Source organism: Schistocerca americana, chromosome X (assembly GCF_021461395.2).
Source record: "Schistocerca americana isolate TAMUIC-IGC-003095 chromosome X, iqSchAmer2.1, whole genome shotgun sequence".
Taxonomy (NCBI): Eukaryota; Metazoa; Arthropoda; class Insecta; order Orthoptera; family Acrididae; genus Schistocerca; species Schistocerca americana.
Window position 1 is genome coordinate 755,978,592 of NC_060130.1, and position 18,320 is coordinate 755,996,911.

The 18,320-nt window shown below is 39.2% G+C and overlaps 1 protein-coding gene across 1 annotated transcript in view; it reads right to left on the minus strand.

The window, feature by feature from the left end:
• LOC124555550 (acyl-CoA synthetase short-chain family member 3, mitochondrial) overlaps positions 1 to 18,320 on the minus strand; it is a 324,870-nt gene that overhangs the window by 78,677 nt on the left and 227,873 nt on the right. Inside the window, exon 9 of the mRNA XM_047129506.1 lies at positions 10,432 to 10,504. Within this exon, the coding sequence (XP_046985462.1) occupies positions 10,432 to 10,504 (73 nt within the window). The remainder of the gene's footprint in view (positions 1 to 10,431; positions 10,505 to 18,320) is intronic.

Consider the following 18,320-nt stretch of genomic DNA (forward strand, 5'->3'; position numbering starts at 1 on the left):
CGAACAACAATCATACTACCTCCCTACCATTCCACTCGCAAACAGTGCGTGGGTAAAACGAACACCTAAACCTTTCTGTTCGAGTTTTGATTTCTCTTATTTTATTTTGATGATCATTCCTACCTATGTAGGTTGGGTTCAACAAAATATTTTTGCATTCAGAAGAGAAAGTTGGTGACTGAAATTTCATAAATAGATCTCGCCGCGACGAAAAATGTCTTTGCTTTAATGACTTCTATCCCAACTCGTGTATCGTATCTGCCACACTCTCTCCCCTATTACGTGATAATACAAAATGAGCTGCCCTTTTTTGCACCCTTTCAGTGTTCTCTGTCAATCCCACCTGCTAAGGATCCCACTCCGTGCAGCAATATTCTAACGGGGGCCAAACGAGTGTAGTGTAAGCTGTCTCTATAGTGGACTTGTTGCATCTTCTACGTGTCCTGCCAATGAAACGCAACCTTTGGCTCGCCTTCCCCACAATATTATCTATGTGGTCTTTCCAACTGAAGTTGTTCGTAATTTTTACACCCAGGTACTTAGTTGAATTGACAGCCTTGAGAATTGTATTATTTATATAGTAATCGAATTCCAACGGATGTCTTTTGGAACTCATGTGGATCACCTCACACTTTTTGTTATTTAGCGTCAACTGCCACCTGCCACACCATACAGCAATCTTTTCTAAATCGCTTTGCAACCGATACTGGTCTTTGGATGACCTTACTGGACGGTAAATTACAGCATCATCTGCGAACAACCTAAGGGAACTGCTCAGATTGTCACCCAGGTCATTTATATAGATCAGGAACAGCAGAGGTCCCAGGACGCTTCCCTGAGGAACACCTGATATCACTTCAGTTTTACTCGATGATTTGCTGTCTATTACTATGAACTGTGACCTTCCTGACAGGAAATCACGATTCCAGTTGCACAACTGAGATGATACCCCATAGGCCCGCAGCTTGATTAGAAGTCGCTTGTGAGGAACTGTGTCAAAAGCTTTCTAGAAATCTAGAAATATGGAATCAACTTGAGATCCCTGTCGTCAGCGGCCATTACTTAGTGCGAATAAAGAGCTAGCTGCATTGCACAAGAACGATGTTTTCCGAAACCATGCTGATTACGTATCAATAGATCATTCCCTTCGAGGTGATTCATAATGTTTGAATACAGTATATGCTCCAAAACCCTACTGCAAACCAACGTCAATGATATAGGTCTGTAGTTCGATGGATTACTCCTACGACCCTTCTTAAACACTGGTGCAACCTGCACAATTTTCCAATCTGCAGGTACAGATCTATCGGTGAGTGAGCAGTTGTATATGATTGCTAAGTAGGGAGCTATTGTATCAGCGTAATCTGAAAGGAACCTAATCGGTATACAATCTAGACCTGAAGACTTACCCGTATCAAGCGATTTGAGTTGCTTCCCAACCCCTAAGGTATCTACTTTTAAGAAACTCACACTAGCAGCTGTTCGTGTTTCAAATTCTGGAATATTCCATTCATCTTCCCTGGTGAAGGAATTTCGGAAAACTGCATTCAATAACTCCGCTTTAGTGGCACAGTCGTCGGTAACAGTACCATCGGCACTGCGGAGTGAAGGTATTGACTGTGTCTTGCCACTCGTGTACTTTACATATGACCAGAATTTCTTCGGATTTTCTACCAAATTTCAAGACAATATTTCGTTGTGTAACCCATTAAAGGCATCTCGCATTGAAGTCCGTGCCAAATCACGCATCTGTAAATTTTAGCCAATACTAGAGGGCATATCTTTTATATAAATAAGGAACAGGAGTGGCCCAACATTGATCCCTGGGGCACCCCCCACTTGACTGTACCCCACTCAGACCCCACATCACAGTCATTTTCAACATTGTGAATAATGACCTTTTGCTGTCTGTTGCTAAAGTAGGAGGTGAACCAATTGTGAGCCTTCCCCATATTCCATAATGGTCCAACTTCTGGACCAATATTTTGTGATAAACACAATGAAACGTCTTAGTTAAATTAAAAAAATATGCATAGTGTTCGAAACCTTTTGTTTAACCCATCCAGTACCTCACAGAGAAAAGAGAATATAGCATTTTCAGTTGTTAAACGACTTCTAAAGCTGAACTGTACATTTGATAGCAAATGGTGGGATACAAAATGATCAATTACCCTTACATACACAGCCTTTTCAATAACTTTAGCAAACACTGATGGCATAGTAATAGGTCTAAAATTGTCTACATTATCCCTTTTTATAAAGTGGCTTTATTACCGAGTACTTTAATCATTCAGGAAACTGAGAATTTCTAAAGGAAAAATTACAAATATGTCTAAATACAGGGCTAATATGTGCATCACAGTACTTTAATATTCTGTTGGGCACTCCATCATATCCATGAGAGTCCTTAGTCTTCAGTGATTTAATTATTGACTCAATCTCCCCCTTGTCTGTACCACAGATGAGTATTTCAGACATCAATCTCGGAAAGGCATTTGCCAAGAGAGTTATATGATTCCCTGTAGAAACTAATTTTTTGTTTAATTCACCAGCAATTCTCAGAAAATGATTGTTGAATGCTGTACATATATCTGATTTATCAGTAACAGAAATATTTTTTACTATGAGCACTCCATCTGTAGACCACAAGTGGCCCATCGGGACCATCCAACTGCGGTGTCATACTCAGCTGAGGATGCGGATAGGAGGGGCATGTGGTCAGGACACTGCTCTCCCGGTCATTATGATGGTTTTCTGCTACCGGAGCCACTACTATTCAGTCAAGTAGCTCCTCAATTGGCATCACAAGGCTGAGAGCACCATGAAAAGTGGCAACAACGCATGGCGGCCGGCATGGTCACCCATCCAAGTGCCGGCCATGCCCGACAGCACTTAACTTCAGTGATCTGACGGGAACCAGTGTATCCACTATGGCAAGGCCATTGACAGTTTTACTATGAACTGACTTTATACCGTTGACCTTGTGCTGCTGACGAGACACTGCCTTCACAACTGACCATATGGTTTTAATTTTATCCTGCGAATTAACTATTCTATTTGCATACCACATACTCTTTGCCTTCGTAATAACATTTTTAAGTACCTTACAGTGCTGTTTGTAGTGGGCTACTGTAGCTTGATTGTGACTACTTCTGACATTTTGATATAATTCCCACTTTGCTCTACAGGATATCCTTATCACACTAGTCAGCCACCCGGGCTGCCTATTACAGCTAGTACCCCGTTTAGAATGTTGTAATGGAAAGCAACCCTCAAAGAGCATTAGAAATGTGTATAGGAAAGCATTATATTTATCATCTATGTTATTGGCACTATAAACGTCCTGCCACTCTTGTTCCTTGACAAGGTTTAAAAAAAACTTTCCATTGCTGTTGGTTTAACTTTCCTATACTGTTTGTAATTATATGTCACATCTGTTTGAGTACACAAGCATTTTAGTGTTAAAATTTGTGCATCATGGTCTGACAGGCCATTCACCCTTTTGCTAACAGAATGTCCATCTAGTAATGAAGAACAAATAAAAATATTGTCTATGGCTGTGCTACTGTTCCCTGCACCCTATTTGGAAGAAACACAGTCTGCATCAGATCATATGAATTTAGGACAACTACTAACATCCTTTTTCTTGCACCATCATATAAGAAATTTATATTGAAGTCACCACATATAATAATTTATAAGATGTTTGAAGAACATCTAAGCCAACTGACAACCATGCTGAAGTGTGTTGAGACTGTAGGTCTCCACCAGAATCGGAAATATGCCTCCTCATTGCCCAAGAAATAAAAATCTTAGAGCATCCAGTGAGTATACAAAAATGGATGGAAACACAAGGGTGCTGACTGACCTTCAAGGAATCCTTTGGGGAAATACAGGAGTGTGGATGAATCTGAGCCATTCCAATACTAAATACCATTGCTGTTGAATAGAGGGAAGACTGCTGAAAAACCATAGAAGCCTTGAAGAATGAAGAACTGATCAAAAGAGAATAACAGTTAATAAACAAAACATTGTATTAGAGAAACTGTTATCTGATTGGGTGGAAATAGTTGGTTGCCATCCCAGCTCATCTGCAGCCAGCGATCCTAAAGTATTTCCATGACTCTCCAACATCAGGTCACCTGGGATTTGTGAAAACTCCAGACCAACTTAGACACAGGAACCACTGGCCAGGTCTCTGGCACTCTATTAGACACTATATGAGCAACATTAAGGAATGCCAATGACACAAGGGAGTTCTTCAATTACCTTCAGGGCATCTGGTACCAATCCCACATGCAACCGTGCCATTCCACTGAATTGGATTCAACTTCTTGAGGAGGTTCCTGAAGTCAACAAATGGGAATCGTTGAATAATACTCTTCCCTGACAACCTCATCCTCTATGCATGCTATCACCAATGCTGTGCTGACTACCAAAGCTCCAGAAATTTCTTGTAGAAAGCATCATTTTGAAGCATGGAGCACCCCATGTGCTGATCTCTAACCACGGAAAAGTTTTTCAGCCAAGACTAGTAGCAGAGATAATTTCATATTGCAATATCATCCACAGAATAAAAATTGCCTACCATCCACAGATGGGGAATGGCCCCACAGAACACTTTAATAAGACATTGCCAGGTATGCTCTTGATGTACAGTAATGTTAAACAGAGAGGTTGGGATACAATACTGCCCATCATGACATCTGTATATAACACAGTGAAGCAAGACACTATAGTGTTCACACTGTTCATTATGCTTCAGGGTCAGGAGGCCAAAATGACAATGGATACATGATTCCCATTTCAAACCATGTGATACTCATGATGGCTATGTGAAACACCTCTTCACCAGTGACTGAAGAAGCAAGGCAGCTGGCTTGCATACTGATCTTGGATGCCCAGGAGAAAGTCTGAGAGTGCTGTAACACCAGGTGTCAGCCAATAAGGTACAGGCCAGGAGACATGGTATGGGTTCTAACACGAGTGCAGAAAGTGGGACTATCAAAAAAATTACTAAAAAGCACAACCAGAACTGGAGGCTCTCCCATCATCACTATACAAGGGACCATTACAAGATCTAGATCCAGGACTCTGCAATCAGCTCTAATGACAACTCCTCAAAGGGCAGGTCACTATTTCTGTAGGAGAGGAAGCAGTGCCGCAAGCTGTGGCATATACAGTATAGCATAGTGGTTAGCATTCTGGTTGGCATGCTGTGGGTTGCCTGTTCAAACCTGACTAGCAGCATTTATTTGCTATCCAGTATTTATCAGTTCTGGAAGGGTCGTGACAATCTTATGTTTGTATATTCTGGAATACTATTAGATATTTGTATGAAAAGCTGCTCTCTCCCTGCAGAAGATCATTTCTGTTCTGGCTGTGCTTGACGTCAGTTCTAAGTCTTGTACTTCATTGAGGAGCCTCCCTCCAGATTTCAACTTGATTGTGGTTTTGATATGACAGTATCATTTAAACAAAAGTGTCTTGGTAGTGCACACATTGTCTGTATTGAATAGTTGGTAGGTGCAATTTTGGATGCCAAAATGAGTAAATAGTCACAGAATTTCAAGCACATAATTTCAATGTCATGACATTTCTACTACCCTTCAGTTCAGTTCCATTTGCATCACTATTTTATGACATTAAAAGTAATGAGCTTATAACTCTTGACTACAGTTTGTAATTGAAGGAATTTTAGTGGCTTAATATGCTTAACTTCCACATTATGTACAGGACCTAAGAATCAGCTGGGTCTTGGTTAATAGCCCAGGAGAGAAAGCTTTGAAAAAGTGGTTGGGAGGCAAAATATGGAGAAATTTTGATTTTCAGGTATGTTGTATTATTATCCCTCTCATGAAAAAATCCAAGTTATAGACCTTCTCCCTTTTGTGTGTTATCCACCACCTTGAAAAAACACAACGATTTGGCACTTTTTTCAGTTTTTCCTCAGTAACTGGTTTCCAGTGGTTTAACACAAAAGTGTCATTACCAGTTTTAAAAAGCATTAAATTTTCTATACGTTTCATACATAACATGTTGGAAAATTCAGAACAACAACTGAGATACGATGCTGTGAAAATCTCCAAAAATGTCAAGAAATTGCAAAAAGTTAGATATGTCAGTGGTTTTGTCTTAATAACATTTTTAGTGCAGTTTTGTGCACAGTGCATAATGACCAGTGTTACAGAGTATTTAATGTCCTTCAAGATTAGTACAAACTATTTGTAACCACCCCCTACACACAATGAGAAATGTTGCATTAACAATTTTAGTGAAAGTGGATCAAAAATACCATCCTCAGTCAGAAATAGTATTCCTGAATGTAATATCATCTTTAAGCCATTTTAGGTATACAATGTACATGCATAGTTCAAGAGTGTCATGTAATTTCTGGGGAATATATATTTTTAAAAAAGAAATATACAAATTTTTGACAGTTCATTTCTTCAACCAATAGGCAGTGGACCACCTAACTCATCTTCTTTCATGTTGTATTCAACCTCTGCTGCATTACCACATCTTTTGCATCCACAATGAACACATTCAGTGGATCATTAAAGTCCTGCTTTTTTTGCAGTTACATTTGTTGACACAAGTCTTTTTGCACTGGCATGAGATCATGATCAGCAATGCCTGTGAAGCTGATTCTTCAGTCATTGGTACTGTAGTCACATCACCAATGTCCTTCTTCCTGACCCACCTTGCATGTCTTTTTCATACTCTATCCACATTTGAACATGCAGATAAGTTCTACATGCACAGTATTGAACTGCATCCCTTGTTGGAGGTAGGCATTCCAGATCAAATTTGGTGTTTATAGCACAAACATTAGGGAAGTGAAGAGATCACAAATCATCTATAGAACTGTTTGAGACACATTCACATAAAGTTCCACAAGGAAATTTTCAGTTGCTTCCACAAGCGCTTCTCTCTCTCTCTCTCTCTCTCTCTCTCTCTCTCTCTCTCTCTCTCTCTTACAACACATTGAACATTTTAGTCTATGATCACAGTGGTGTTTCAAGTAACAGACATGGTCCCTCCCAATGCAATAAAATGTACCTTTTCCATTCCACAAATTAATGTTGAAGTCAGCATTATCAAACAAAGTGGTATCACAGATTCCACATTCTGAATGAAGTCAAGTGAAGATTTATACACACTATTGTCATAAGCTTCAGTACAAATGCCTTCTATAATGATACCAGATGCAACCTTGAGGGTTCAAAAATGATCTTCCTCCAAGTTACTTCTCCTTTTGATGTACCAGATATCACTGCATATTTTTGAACCAGTCTTTTTTTTAAACATGAAAGTGGTGTCTGGCAATATGAGTCAGTAAACAATACCTCATACCCATAATTTTTTTAAATCTTGATTTTACAATTCTAATATCCAGATGAAACTCTCCTTCAGTCTGGTAAACCAACTTCTCAAATGGAAACTGGCACTCTTCAGATTTCTCTTCCAAACCCAGTAGGTACTCTACTGCACAATTTTTTGTAGCACGATAAATGGTGTGCTCCATCAGCTGTTACTAAGTCAGTTCCCTCACATAAAGTGGAAGTGCACTGAAGTATTTCATGTAGTCCACTAGTGTACTGACAATATTCAGAATTAATTCTTTCATGGACAGTTTTCCACACAAAAACATTCAATCACATCAGCCCAGAGGGGTTTTCCTCTGTTTCTCCTCAAATTCCATAGGTAATTCATTGCCACAGAGGAAGTAATGGTCTTTGAAATTGAAGACATATTCATACAGCCCGCATCTCGTGGTCGTGCGGTAGCGTTCTCGCTTCCCACGCCCGGGTTCCCGGGTTCGATTCCCGGCGGGGTCAGGGATTTTCTCTGCCTCGTGATGGCTGGGTGTTGTGTGCTGTCCTTAGGTTAGTTAGGTTTAAGTAGTTCTAAGTTCTAGGGGACTGATGACCATAGATGTTAAGTCCCATAGTGCTCAGAGCCATTTGCACCATTTATTCATACAGTGTCCTAAAAGACAGTCCAGGTGTGCACCAAGAAGCCCCTCTTTGGAGGTAAGCTGCTATCAGCTTGTCACAATTATATCTCACTTGGCATGAAGAATGACTCTAGATTTTGTTCATGCTATTTAAAAAATCAGAATGTGCTGTACATTTGTGCTTTGCACTCGACTCATGTAGTCTGTTTACAAGTCTCTCTTGCACTAACAACATTTCATCTTCACTCAGACTTTCAACATAGATGAAGCACATAACCAAATGTAAATCTGAATCTGACATTGCAAATGAATAAGCACATACTGCAATACACAAAAAACTTCCACACACACAGCAGTTCAATAGTAACTGACAGAAACTTTGCAAAACTCCAAGAGCTGTCAAGGGAGATGGGGGAATACTGGAGAGGGGAGGGAGTGAAGGAGGAAGAGAAAGCCATGTCAACAATGTGTCAGCAATGAAAATGCAATAAGATCTATTTCCAACTGTGTTTCATTGAAACGCAAGTAAATGTTAACGTGTTGACAATTTGTGTTTTTGTTTTTCAAAAATATGTATTCCCCAGAAATTACATAAATCTCATGAACTACATGTATATATCATATACATAATGGCTTTTAGATGATATTACAATCAAGACTACTATTTTTGTCTGAGGATGGTATTTTCAGTCTCAAGTCCACTTTCTCAGCATGTATAGGGGGTAATTCCGAATATTTTTTATGAATTTTTAAGGAAATTAAATCCTCTACAACAATGGTTACTATGTATTGTGCACAAAACTGCACTAAAAAAGGTTATTACGGCAAAAACTACTAAAATATATAACTCTTTGCAATCTCTTGACTTTTTGGAGATTTTCACAGCCTCATATCTCAGTAGCTGTTCCGAGTTTTCCAACACGTTATGTATGAAACTTTAAAACTGATAGTGGTATATTTTTGCCTAAAATCACTGGAAGCTAGGTACTGAGGAAAAACTGAAAAAAGTGACATTTCTTGGTAGTTTTTCCAAGATGGCAGACAATGCACAAAAGGGGGAGGGGGGGGGGGGGGGGAGTTGGGGGATCTAAAATTTGGATTTTTTTACAAGAGGGTTAATACATACAACTTACCTAAGGATCAAAATTACTCCACCTTTGGTAAATCCAATATGTTATCTCTACTGGGTTATAATGTATTTAAGTCTCTACAAAATACAAATAAGAAACAATGCACAAAAATGCCTCAGTGCATATTAAAAATGTAGAATGCTCAAGTTAATCAAAACATTAAAGGCAAAAATTACATACCATTAATTTGCAGACAAATAACTGAATTGTTGAATACACAGCCACTTTATTCTTTTCATCTTACTAGGATCACACTGTGTTCTAACTGCCCATTACCACTGAGTTACATACATTTAGGCGTCAGATAATGGAAAAATACATTTTTTTCCCTTTTTTTCAATGGCTTAAGGCCAAACCCATGACAGAAATATAAAGTAAAGAAGTTGTACTGTCAAATGGCAGAAATATCATTCAAACTCCAAACACCAATAAAATAATTTTACTTGTTCATAAGGACGTAATGAAGTGTGATAAAAACTAGACAAATTGAAGGTTTATATGCAAAAAATGTAACTGTTTACAGTTTTCAATCTGTTAATGTGTGTTTAAAATACTGACAGTGATGTTAAATCACTAAATAAATTTTTTGTATGAAACTGATATATAACAGCATTGTGTTTGTTCATTTATTGCCATTTAATATAATGCTGAGAGATATAAAGACATGTGTGGCAAAGAAGAGCACTATAACATTGTAGGTATCTGATGACATTATTTAAGAAAAAATGTCAGTAACCTTAAAATATATTTTCAATAATTTTTTTAAACATTTTCACAGTGTTCAGTAATGAAGTGGAACTAATACATTCCATCAAATTGTTCACTGAAAGATCAGTGCTGCAAGCTATAAACTCCTTGACACTTCTGGTTGTTAACATTGGCAATGTAGACAGTGAAATTTGTAAATTATGTCATAACTGGTCTGTTTACAACAACTACAGGCAGGAGCAATAAAGGAGACAATTTTATGGCTAAAGCAACTTGTAAATTAGTTTTGGTTTGTTACTGAACCTATTTCTGTGAAATTCCATTTTTACAGAATATATCTTTTAGGTGTACATTTATTTTAAATTTATTTCTTTTTATAGCAATGCTCCATTCACTTCCTTCAGTTATGCAGTTGGTTGGTTAGTTATTTAGTTAGTTAGTTATTCAGTCATTTAGTTAGTTACTTTCAGATTTCATGGGTCATTTGCATGATAAACAGTAATGATGTGGAATGTTTCACTTTACATTCGCATTCCAAATTAATTGGTAAATATGGCTTCATGCTGAAAATTTATGTTATAGTTTTTAGAAAAAACATTTAATTTTGAGAAATAGCTGATACAGGTAACTTACGTGGAAGACTTTCTCGGCCCACTGTTTGGTTTCATGATCACAGTGCTCTCCAGCGACAAACAACGTTCTCAACCTAGAAAAAAGTCAATGTGCTTATCGAACTGAACCTTTCAAGGTAAGCAATTTTGATATTAATAGATAAAAATGTTCTTAACTGCTATTCAATCTGTGATAATATTAATGAATTTATAGTATACTAATCACTTACAATAGCTGTCATATTCATTCATATCACTTCTAAACTGAAGCTAAAAGTGAATATTAATATGTTGATGGAGTTGGAGGAGTGTCCACTTATCACTCAATAAAACAGAAAACAATACTGGGAACAGGCAAGACGGTAATGTATACAGGTGCGAAAAGGATAATTATAATGCTCCAAATTCCAGATCAGTATACAGGGTGTTACAAAATGGTACTGACAAACTTTGAGGGATTGTAGAGGGTGTCTTGGGGAACAAATTGAGGATGGAGTCCATATCTGGAAGTGCCGTCCAATGACACTACTCATAATTGAAGTTATAGGCACTGGTGCCTGTCATTAGGCCATTCCTTTGGAAGCAAATGTAACTTTGCATGCTGACAAACCAAGGCAGAACATCTCACATTGTTGTTTGTTATTCAGTGATTGTGACTCAGTGCCACAACCACCAGTGGAGAAAAGCGAACTAGCTGCTACATAGACAAGCCTTGTCTCCTATGAATGAATGTAAGCGATTGTCTGTTGCCTTGGTGGATGATAGTTTCAGAAACAGGTTTCCATTCACACAGTTTATTTTTCTCATGGACTCCTCTAAACTCTCCTATTGGCTGAAACCTGCAACCACTAAGACAACAGAGCATACCGTTCATAGTAGACAAGGCCTGGCTATGCACAAACTAGCTCCATCTTCTCCACTGGCGATCACGGCGTTCAGTCATTATCACTGAATGACATTCAACATAGTGAGACATGCCACCTACATTCCGTCAGCGTACAAAGTCATGTTTACTGAAAAAGGGGTGCCCCAGGGGAGGTGCAGGCTCTTGTAACTTTGATACTCTGTAGGGTCTTTGGGTGATGTTTCCAGACTTGGATTCCTATGTTCAGTTTTTCATCATGAGTCCATCTTCAGCTCCTTGAGGTGCATTAGTATCATTTTGTAAGAATCTGTAGATACAAGTTATAAGTAAGGGCATATATAGTCACCCTAGAAGCTGGATCAGCAGAGATAAGATTTAAAGGTACTTTGTGCCCCCACTAGTTCAAGATTTGGAATAACTGCTTTTCATCACTTAGCCACGCACATTTCCTTTTTCTACTATTCTCTATCTCCATCATGATGAAAGACATTTTGAAAATTAAAAAAGCTGGAGATGCAGCCGCATTTTTAATTAAAGTATGTTTCAGTCCTGCACGAGTTGTCTCTAAGTTCAATTTTTTCATTTGTGACATGTATTACTAATAAGCAGTGAAACTTATCACATATAGTGGACACGATGGAATTTCCTTAATTTATAGAGGGCAGTTTAACAAAAATAAATGCAGAAACTTTTCTTGATTCATATTACAATCTTTTGAAGAGCCTACATGCCATATACTGAAAGAAATAGAGTTGTGTTGAGAAGCGCAGGAGATGCAATATACAGGGTGATTCAAAAAGAATACCACAACTTTAGGAACTTAAAACTCTGCAACGACAAAAGGCAGAGCTAAGCACTATCTGTCGGCGAATTAAGGGAGCTATAAAGTTTCATTTAGTTGTACATTTGTTCGCTTGAGGCGCTGTTGACTAGGCGTCAGCGTCAGTTGATGCTAAGATGGCGACCGCTCAACAGAAAGCTTTTTGTGTTATTGAGTATGGCAGAAGTGAATCGACGACAGTTGTTCAGCGTGCATTTCGAACGAAGTATGGTGTTAAACCTCCTGATAGGTGGTGTATTAAATGTTGGTATAAACAGTTTACAGAGAATGGGTGTTTGTGCAAAGGGAAAAGTTCTGGACCGCTGAGAATGAGTGATGAAAATGTAGCACGCATCCAGCAAGTATTTGTTCGCAGCCCAGGAAAATCGACTCGCAGAGCTAGCAGAGAGCTGCAAATTCCACAATCAACTGTATGGAGAGTCCTACAAAAAAGGTTAGTTATGAAACCTTATCGTCTGAAATTGGTTCAAGCACTGTCTGCAGCTGATAAGATTAAAAGAATTGATTTCTGTGATTTTAACCTTGCTCAAATGGAAACAGATGAATCTTTCATTTCAAAGATTGTGTTTAGTGATGAAGCAACTTTCCACACTAACGGGAAAGTCAACCATCACAATGTCTGTATATGGGGCACTGAGAATCCGTGGGAAACAACTCAGTATGAACGTGACTCGCCTAAGGTGAACGTTTTCTGTGCCATTTCAGCCAATAAAGTTTTTAGTCCCTTTTTCTTCGAAGGTGCTACTGTAACTGGACTACAGTATCTGGAGATGCTAGAGAATTGGCTGTTCCCTCAGCTCGAACAAGAAGCACAACAATTCATATTTCAGCAGGATGGAGCGCCACCACATTGGCACTTATCTGTCTGTAACTACCTGAATGTCAACTACCCGAGGCGATGGATCGGCCGCCAGGCAGCCCGTGACAGAGCACTTCATCACTGGCCTCCAAGAAGCCCTGATCTTACCCCCTGCGATTTTTTCTTATGGGGGTATGTTAAGGATATGGTGTTTCGGCCACCTCTCCCAGCCACCATTGATGATTTGAAACGAGAAATAACAGCAGCTATCCAAACTGTTACGCCTGATTTGCTACAGAGAGTGTGGAACGAGTTGGAGTATCGGGTTGATATTGCTCGAGTGTCTGGAAGGGGCCATATTGAACATCTCTGAACTTGTTTTTGAGTGAAAAAAAACCTTTTTAAATACTCTTTGTAATGATGTATAACAGAAGGTTATATTATGTTTCTTTCATTAAATACACATTTTTAAAGCTGTGGTATTCTTTTTGAATCACCCTGTATAATGTTAAAAATCTCAGATCTATGAACTTTGGCCACTTGCAACTCAAACTAAAAGTAGTCAATTGTGCTTGTGTATATTATGTATTTATACTATAAAAGCACATGTTGATGTATGCTTCATGTTTTGACATAAATTTTCTAAAGTGGCAATCAAATGCTATATGTCCATTTTAAAACTATATTTTTCAAGTTTTTGGGAAATGTTTCATGGGAAACTTTTTATCACAAGGAACATTGGAGGTATGGTGATGCTGTGTCCAATGATTTGTTCTGAACGTTTTTTAATGTTACATCTTTCCATTTACTGCAATGAACATTAACAGTCCTGAAGGCCAAATTCAACCTCTAGAGTGACCATCCCTCTATAAATGATCATCTCCAGAAAATCTTAGATCCTGATCAAACTGGTAACTATGTTATGTATACAAATAGAGAATATACTTCTTTCTGTAATGCCTGACATTACATTTGTTTCAGATGATGATTCCTCACCTAGAATCACACAACCTGTTGTTGTTACATTGGTAATACAGCACCACATTTCATCCTTGCTATAACTGTATCCAAAATGGTGGGCTACCTTTGTTTTGTTGTTGTTCCTTTCTCTTCCTATATATGTCACATAATGCTGATGTGTGAATACAAGTACATTATGAATGGTTGTAATTGTTATTTATTTATGACTTCTTAAACATCAGTGCATTCTAACCAGTTATGGGTCCAAAGCAGTAAATCTGTGCAGTGAAGTATGTGTCATGCTGGTAGGATTATATTAGGGGTCAACAAAAACTTTCCATTTGAAGGCCATAGAGTCCAGAATCAGTATGCTAATCAGGCAAAAATGCTGTGAGCATTGAGGCCATCATCTCACTGACACACTAGGTAGATGATACCCATTTGGTAAAACACTTTGTTCTGCTGTGTGAATAAGTCTCTAACTGCCTGCTGCACATCTTCATCCAACAGGAATCATTGAACCTTCAAGGCCTTCCTTAAGGGACCAAAGGCATGATAATCACATGAGAAGGAATCTGGACTATTGGGTGGGTGCTTGAGTGTCTCCCATTTGAGTTGGTCTAGCTTCTGCACTACAGTGTTTGTGATAAAAGGGCATGTGGTATCATAAAGCAGCAGCACCCCTTTTCATGCACCATTCCACAACAGTGGTTTTTGACAGACATGCTGGCCCATACATATTCCTCATCCTCTGAGGGATGTCTACTGGTATTTGTCCTTTGGTGGCCAAGAAAAAAAAAATTGTGACAGAACATTGGTCTTGTTTTGACACATTTGGTAAGAATATTGCCATAGTTCACATTTCCACATTTACCGCACACACATCAGAAAGGCATGAATGCCACACTAATCCCTTGCCTACATGTCAGTACTTATAGATGTCTGCCCCTGGTAGCTGAGTGGTCAGTGTGACAGACTGTCAATCCTAAGGGCCCGGGTCCGATTCCCGGCTGGGTCAGATATTTTCTCTGCTCAGGGATGTCTACTAGGGTTGTGTTGTCCTAATCATCATCATTTCATCCCCATCGATGCGCAAGTCACCGAAGTGGTATCAAATTGAAAGACTTGCACCTGGCAAGCAATCTACCCGATGGGAGGCCCTCGTCACATGACATTATTATTAGTGCTTATAGATTCACATAGAAGTCACACTACATTTCATATGCACTGTAGCAATACCCTCAAATGGTTATGTCTCTTTATTGTTTGCAAAACTTGTTGTGGTTTAGTGTTTTGTCAAAATCATAAGCATTTGAACTCTCTTTTTGGAAGAAACCAGTTAAGTGATTTAATACCCATGAATTCAGGGTTTCCAAAAAATATTAAAATTAAAGTTTGACAGAAACCACTACTGCTGTGGTAGATAAACTAAAGATTAAAAATGATTACACATGAAAGTTTAAGATGAAACTATTTCCAATCCATGAAATATGCCATGGGTGCTAGTCCTGCAAAAAATGCAGAGAAGGATATAGATGCTTGGACATTTATTCTTTTGTATGTAGATAAATATCTTCAGGCACACGAGGAAAACTCAACAAAGGCAAAGGATGCTTGGGATACCCCAGAAAATCTTTATGCTGGTACGACTAAAACTAGGTGGATGAATCTTTTGGATGCTCTGTTGGGCACCACATTACCCAAATTTGAAGGAAATGTTCAGAATTCTGTAACTCGTACCCTGGATGTAGCCACAAAAGTGTAGAGCATGGGTGTACTAGTTGATGGTGCTAACTGCACTCTTTATGCTGAGAGGTTTACTAAAAGTTTGCATGCTTTTACAGATTGGTATAGAGACCAGTAGGACTGCAATGAGTGAAAATTCATCATCAGAAAACGTCAAATAAAGTTTGCTAAATGGAAATATGGAAGCATACTTCAAGCTAGACAAAGATGGTGGTGACAATGCTTTACAACAAAGCATGGTAAGAAATTACAGCAAAGGTTTTACAATGATAAACAAAAAAAAGGAGAAAAAAAATGTTTGTTTTCATGGAACTATGGTCACTTCAAGTCTGACTGTCGCCAGAGGCAAGAATCATCAAAGAAGGATTTGAATTGAGAAGATAAGTCACTGTTTCAGTGGTGTGTCAGATTTTAACCAGAATGAATGGATAATTTATTTCAGAGAACCATCCCACATGACTTCAAGAAAAGGGTGGGTGCTTTCAAAATTTTGTACAAGAAAATTTCAAACAAAAAATTGTAAAGTGTGCTAATGTTGGATTAATTCACCAGGTATATCTTCCATCAAAAATGGTTTGCTTTCTTAGCCACTAAGTTGTTGTCAGTCTGTGCTTTGGTTTCTGATAAATATGGATGTACAACGTTCAAAAGGGGTGAGATATTTCGTTCTGGATTGGAGTCAAATAGCATTTATAAACTAGTAAACGTTGAAATTGTGTCAGTGAAGTACACTCTAGCTGTCAGTAAAATTATAACACACTGGAAATTCCTGATGGAACAATGCGTAAAATAAAGGGAAGGCAACCACTCACCTATAATGGTCTGAGGTGTGGTGCATAGATACACATGACAGAAATAGTGTTCACACTAGCATTTAAGCTCTTACTCTTCTTTTCATGAAAGTACACACAGTTACACACACAAACACCCAAATGTTCACTACCATGGCCACAGTGAGACTGATTATTGACTATCAGTTATTGAGAGCAGTTGTCTGGGAAGATGAAGGTGGAAAGTGGATAGAGAAGGACACACAAGGCAAGGAGAGGCTAATGGGATAGTGTGAGGCAGATCTTTTGACAGATATCTCAGTGGCTGGACACCAAGATGAGAGGAGTCCAGAGGGTAGAGCATATAAGAGATATACAGGGAGGAAGAGGGTTGGGGCGAGGGAAGGGGGTAAAGAAGAGGAAGATGGAGACAAAAAGGTTGACAGGGAGGGGAGTGAGAAAGAGGAATGAGTGGAAAAGAAAGGGGGGGGGGGGGTGGTGGTAGAGAGAGAGAGAGAGAGAGAGAGAGAATGCCCCCGCATGGGGGAGAAGAAAGAGGGGTGAGAGGTGGCAGAAACAAGTAGGTGATCTGCATGAGGAAGGAGCAGTGTGGAAAGAAGGAAGAAGTGTAAAGGTAAGGGGAGGCAGTGAGATACAGGTAGCAGAGGTTTTCCAGAGGGATTGTGAGAGTGCAAGGATATGCTGGAGAGACAGTATCCGCCAGTTTAGTACAGAGAAACTTGTACTGCAAGAGAATAATCAAATGGCTGATTTGTGGAAGCCATTTGTGGTTCTGTGTGTAGATTGTTCAGCAACTGGATGGTCAAGTCTGTGGTTTGCCACAGTTCAGTGGTGTCCATTCATGCAAGCAGACATTTGGTTACTTGTCACACCCACATACAATGCTGTATACTAGTTTCAGCACAGCTGACATATAGTGTGGTAGCTTTCAAACACAGCCCTGCTATTTATTAGGTAGGAAATGTCTCTGGCTGGATTGTAGTAGGAGGATGTGTGAGGCAGGTCTTAGACCTGGACCAACTGCAAGGGAATGACATAGGGTGCAGGACTGAAATAGGGATGGGCAAGGATATTCTGTAGGCTGGGTGATTTGGGTCAAATTTTGGGTAGGATATGCCTTATGTCAAGGCACAATGAGAGATAGTTGAAGCCCCAATGAAAGATGTAATTTAAATTTTCAAGGACAGGGTGATACTGAGTGATCAGAGGAATGCAGTTGATGGCACGTTGACAGGTTTACTTTTGTCAGAGAAGAAGATGGCATGGGAGATCTGTTTATAGATGAGCGGGATGCGATATTGTCCATCCATTAGAAGCTCTGATTTTAGTCATCTAAGTATTTTGAAAACTCCACCCCCTGACTACAGCCAACCAAAGCATCACATAGAACATTGTTCACAATGCAGTTCCAGCCTCCCACCAACTGTAATCCTCTTCCCCTTTCACCTGGTCATCTCTGATAATCTTTCAGGAAGTTCTCAAATTCAGAGTGGTCTCACTTTTCTTTCCTAAGCCCCTCCCCAGTGAGTCCCACATCACTCCTATGGAACACATAGTTATATGTAGCCTGAAAATCAATCCATGCATTATCATCCTTTCTGCAGACAGGGGCACCACCACAGTGGTCATGACTCATAGTGACTATGTGGCTGAGGGTCTCCACCAACATTCCAAAACCTCTGCACACAAAGCTTATGACCATGATCCCATCCCAAAAGTTTGATGTGACTTACAGCAGCTTCTCAAAGTCCTTGGTTCACCCCAAAACCTGACACTTGAATAAATGTCCCTCATCACACCAGCAACCCCCTCCTCCCCAGCCCTACATTTTACCTACATCCCAAACTCCACAAACCAAACACCTAGAGATCTTGCTGCAAGTCATCCCACTGTGACTGGGTACAATGCT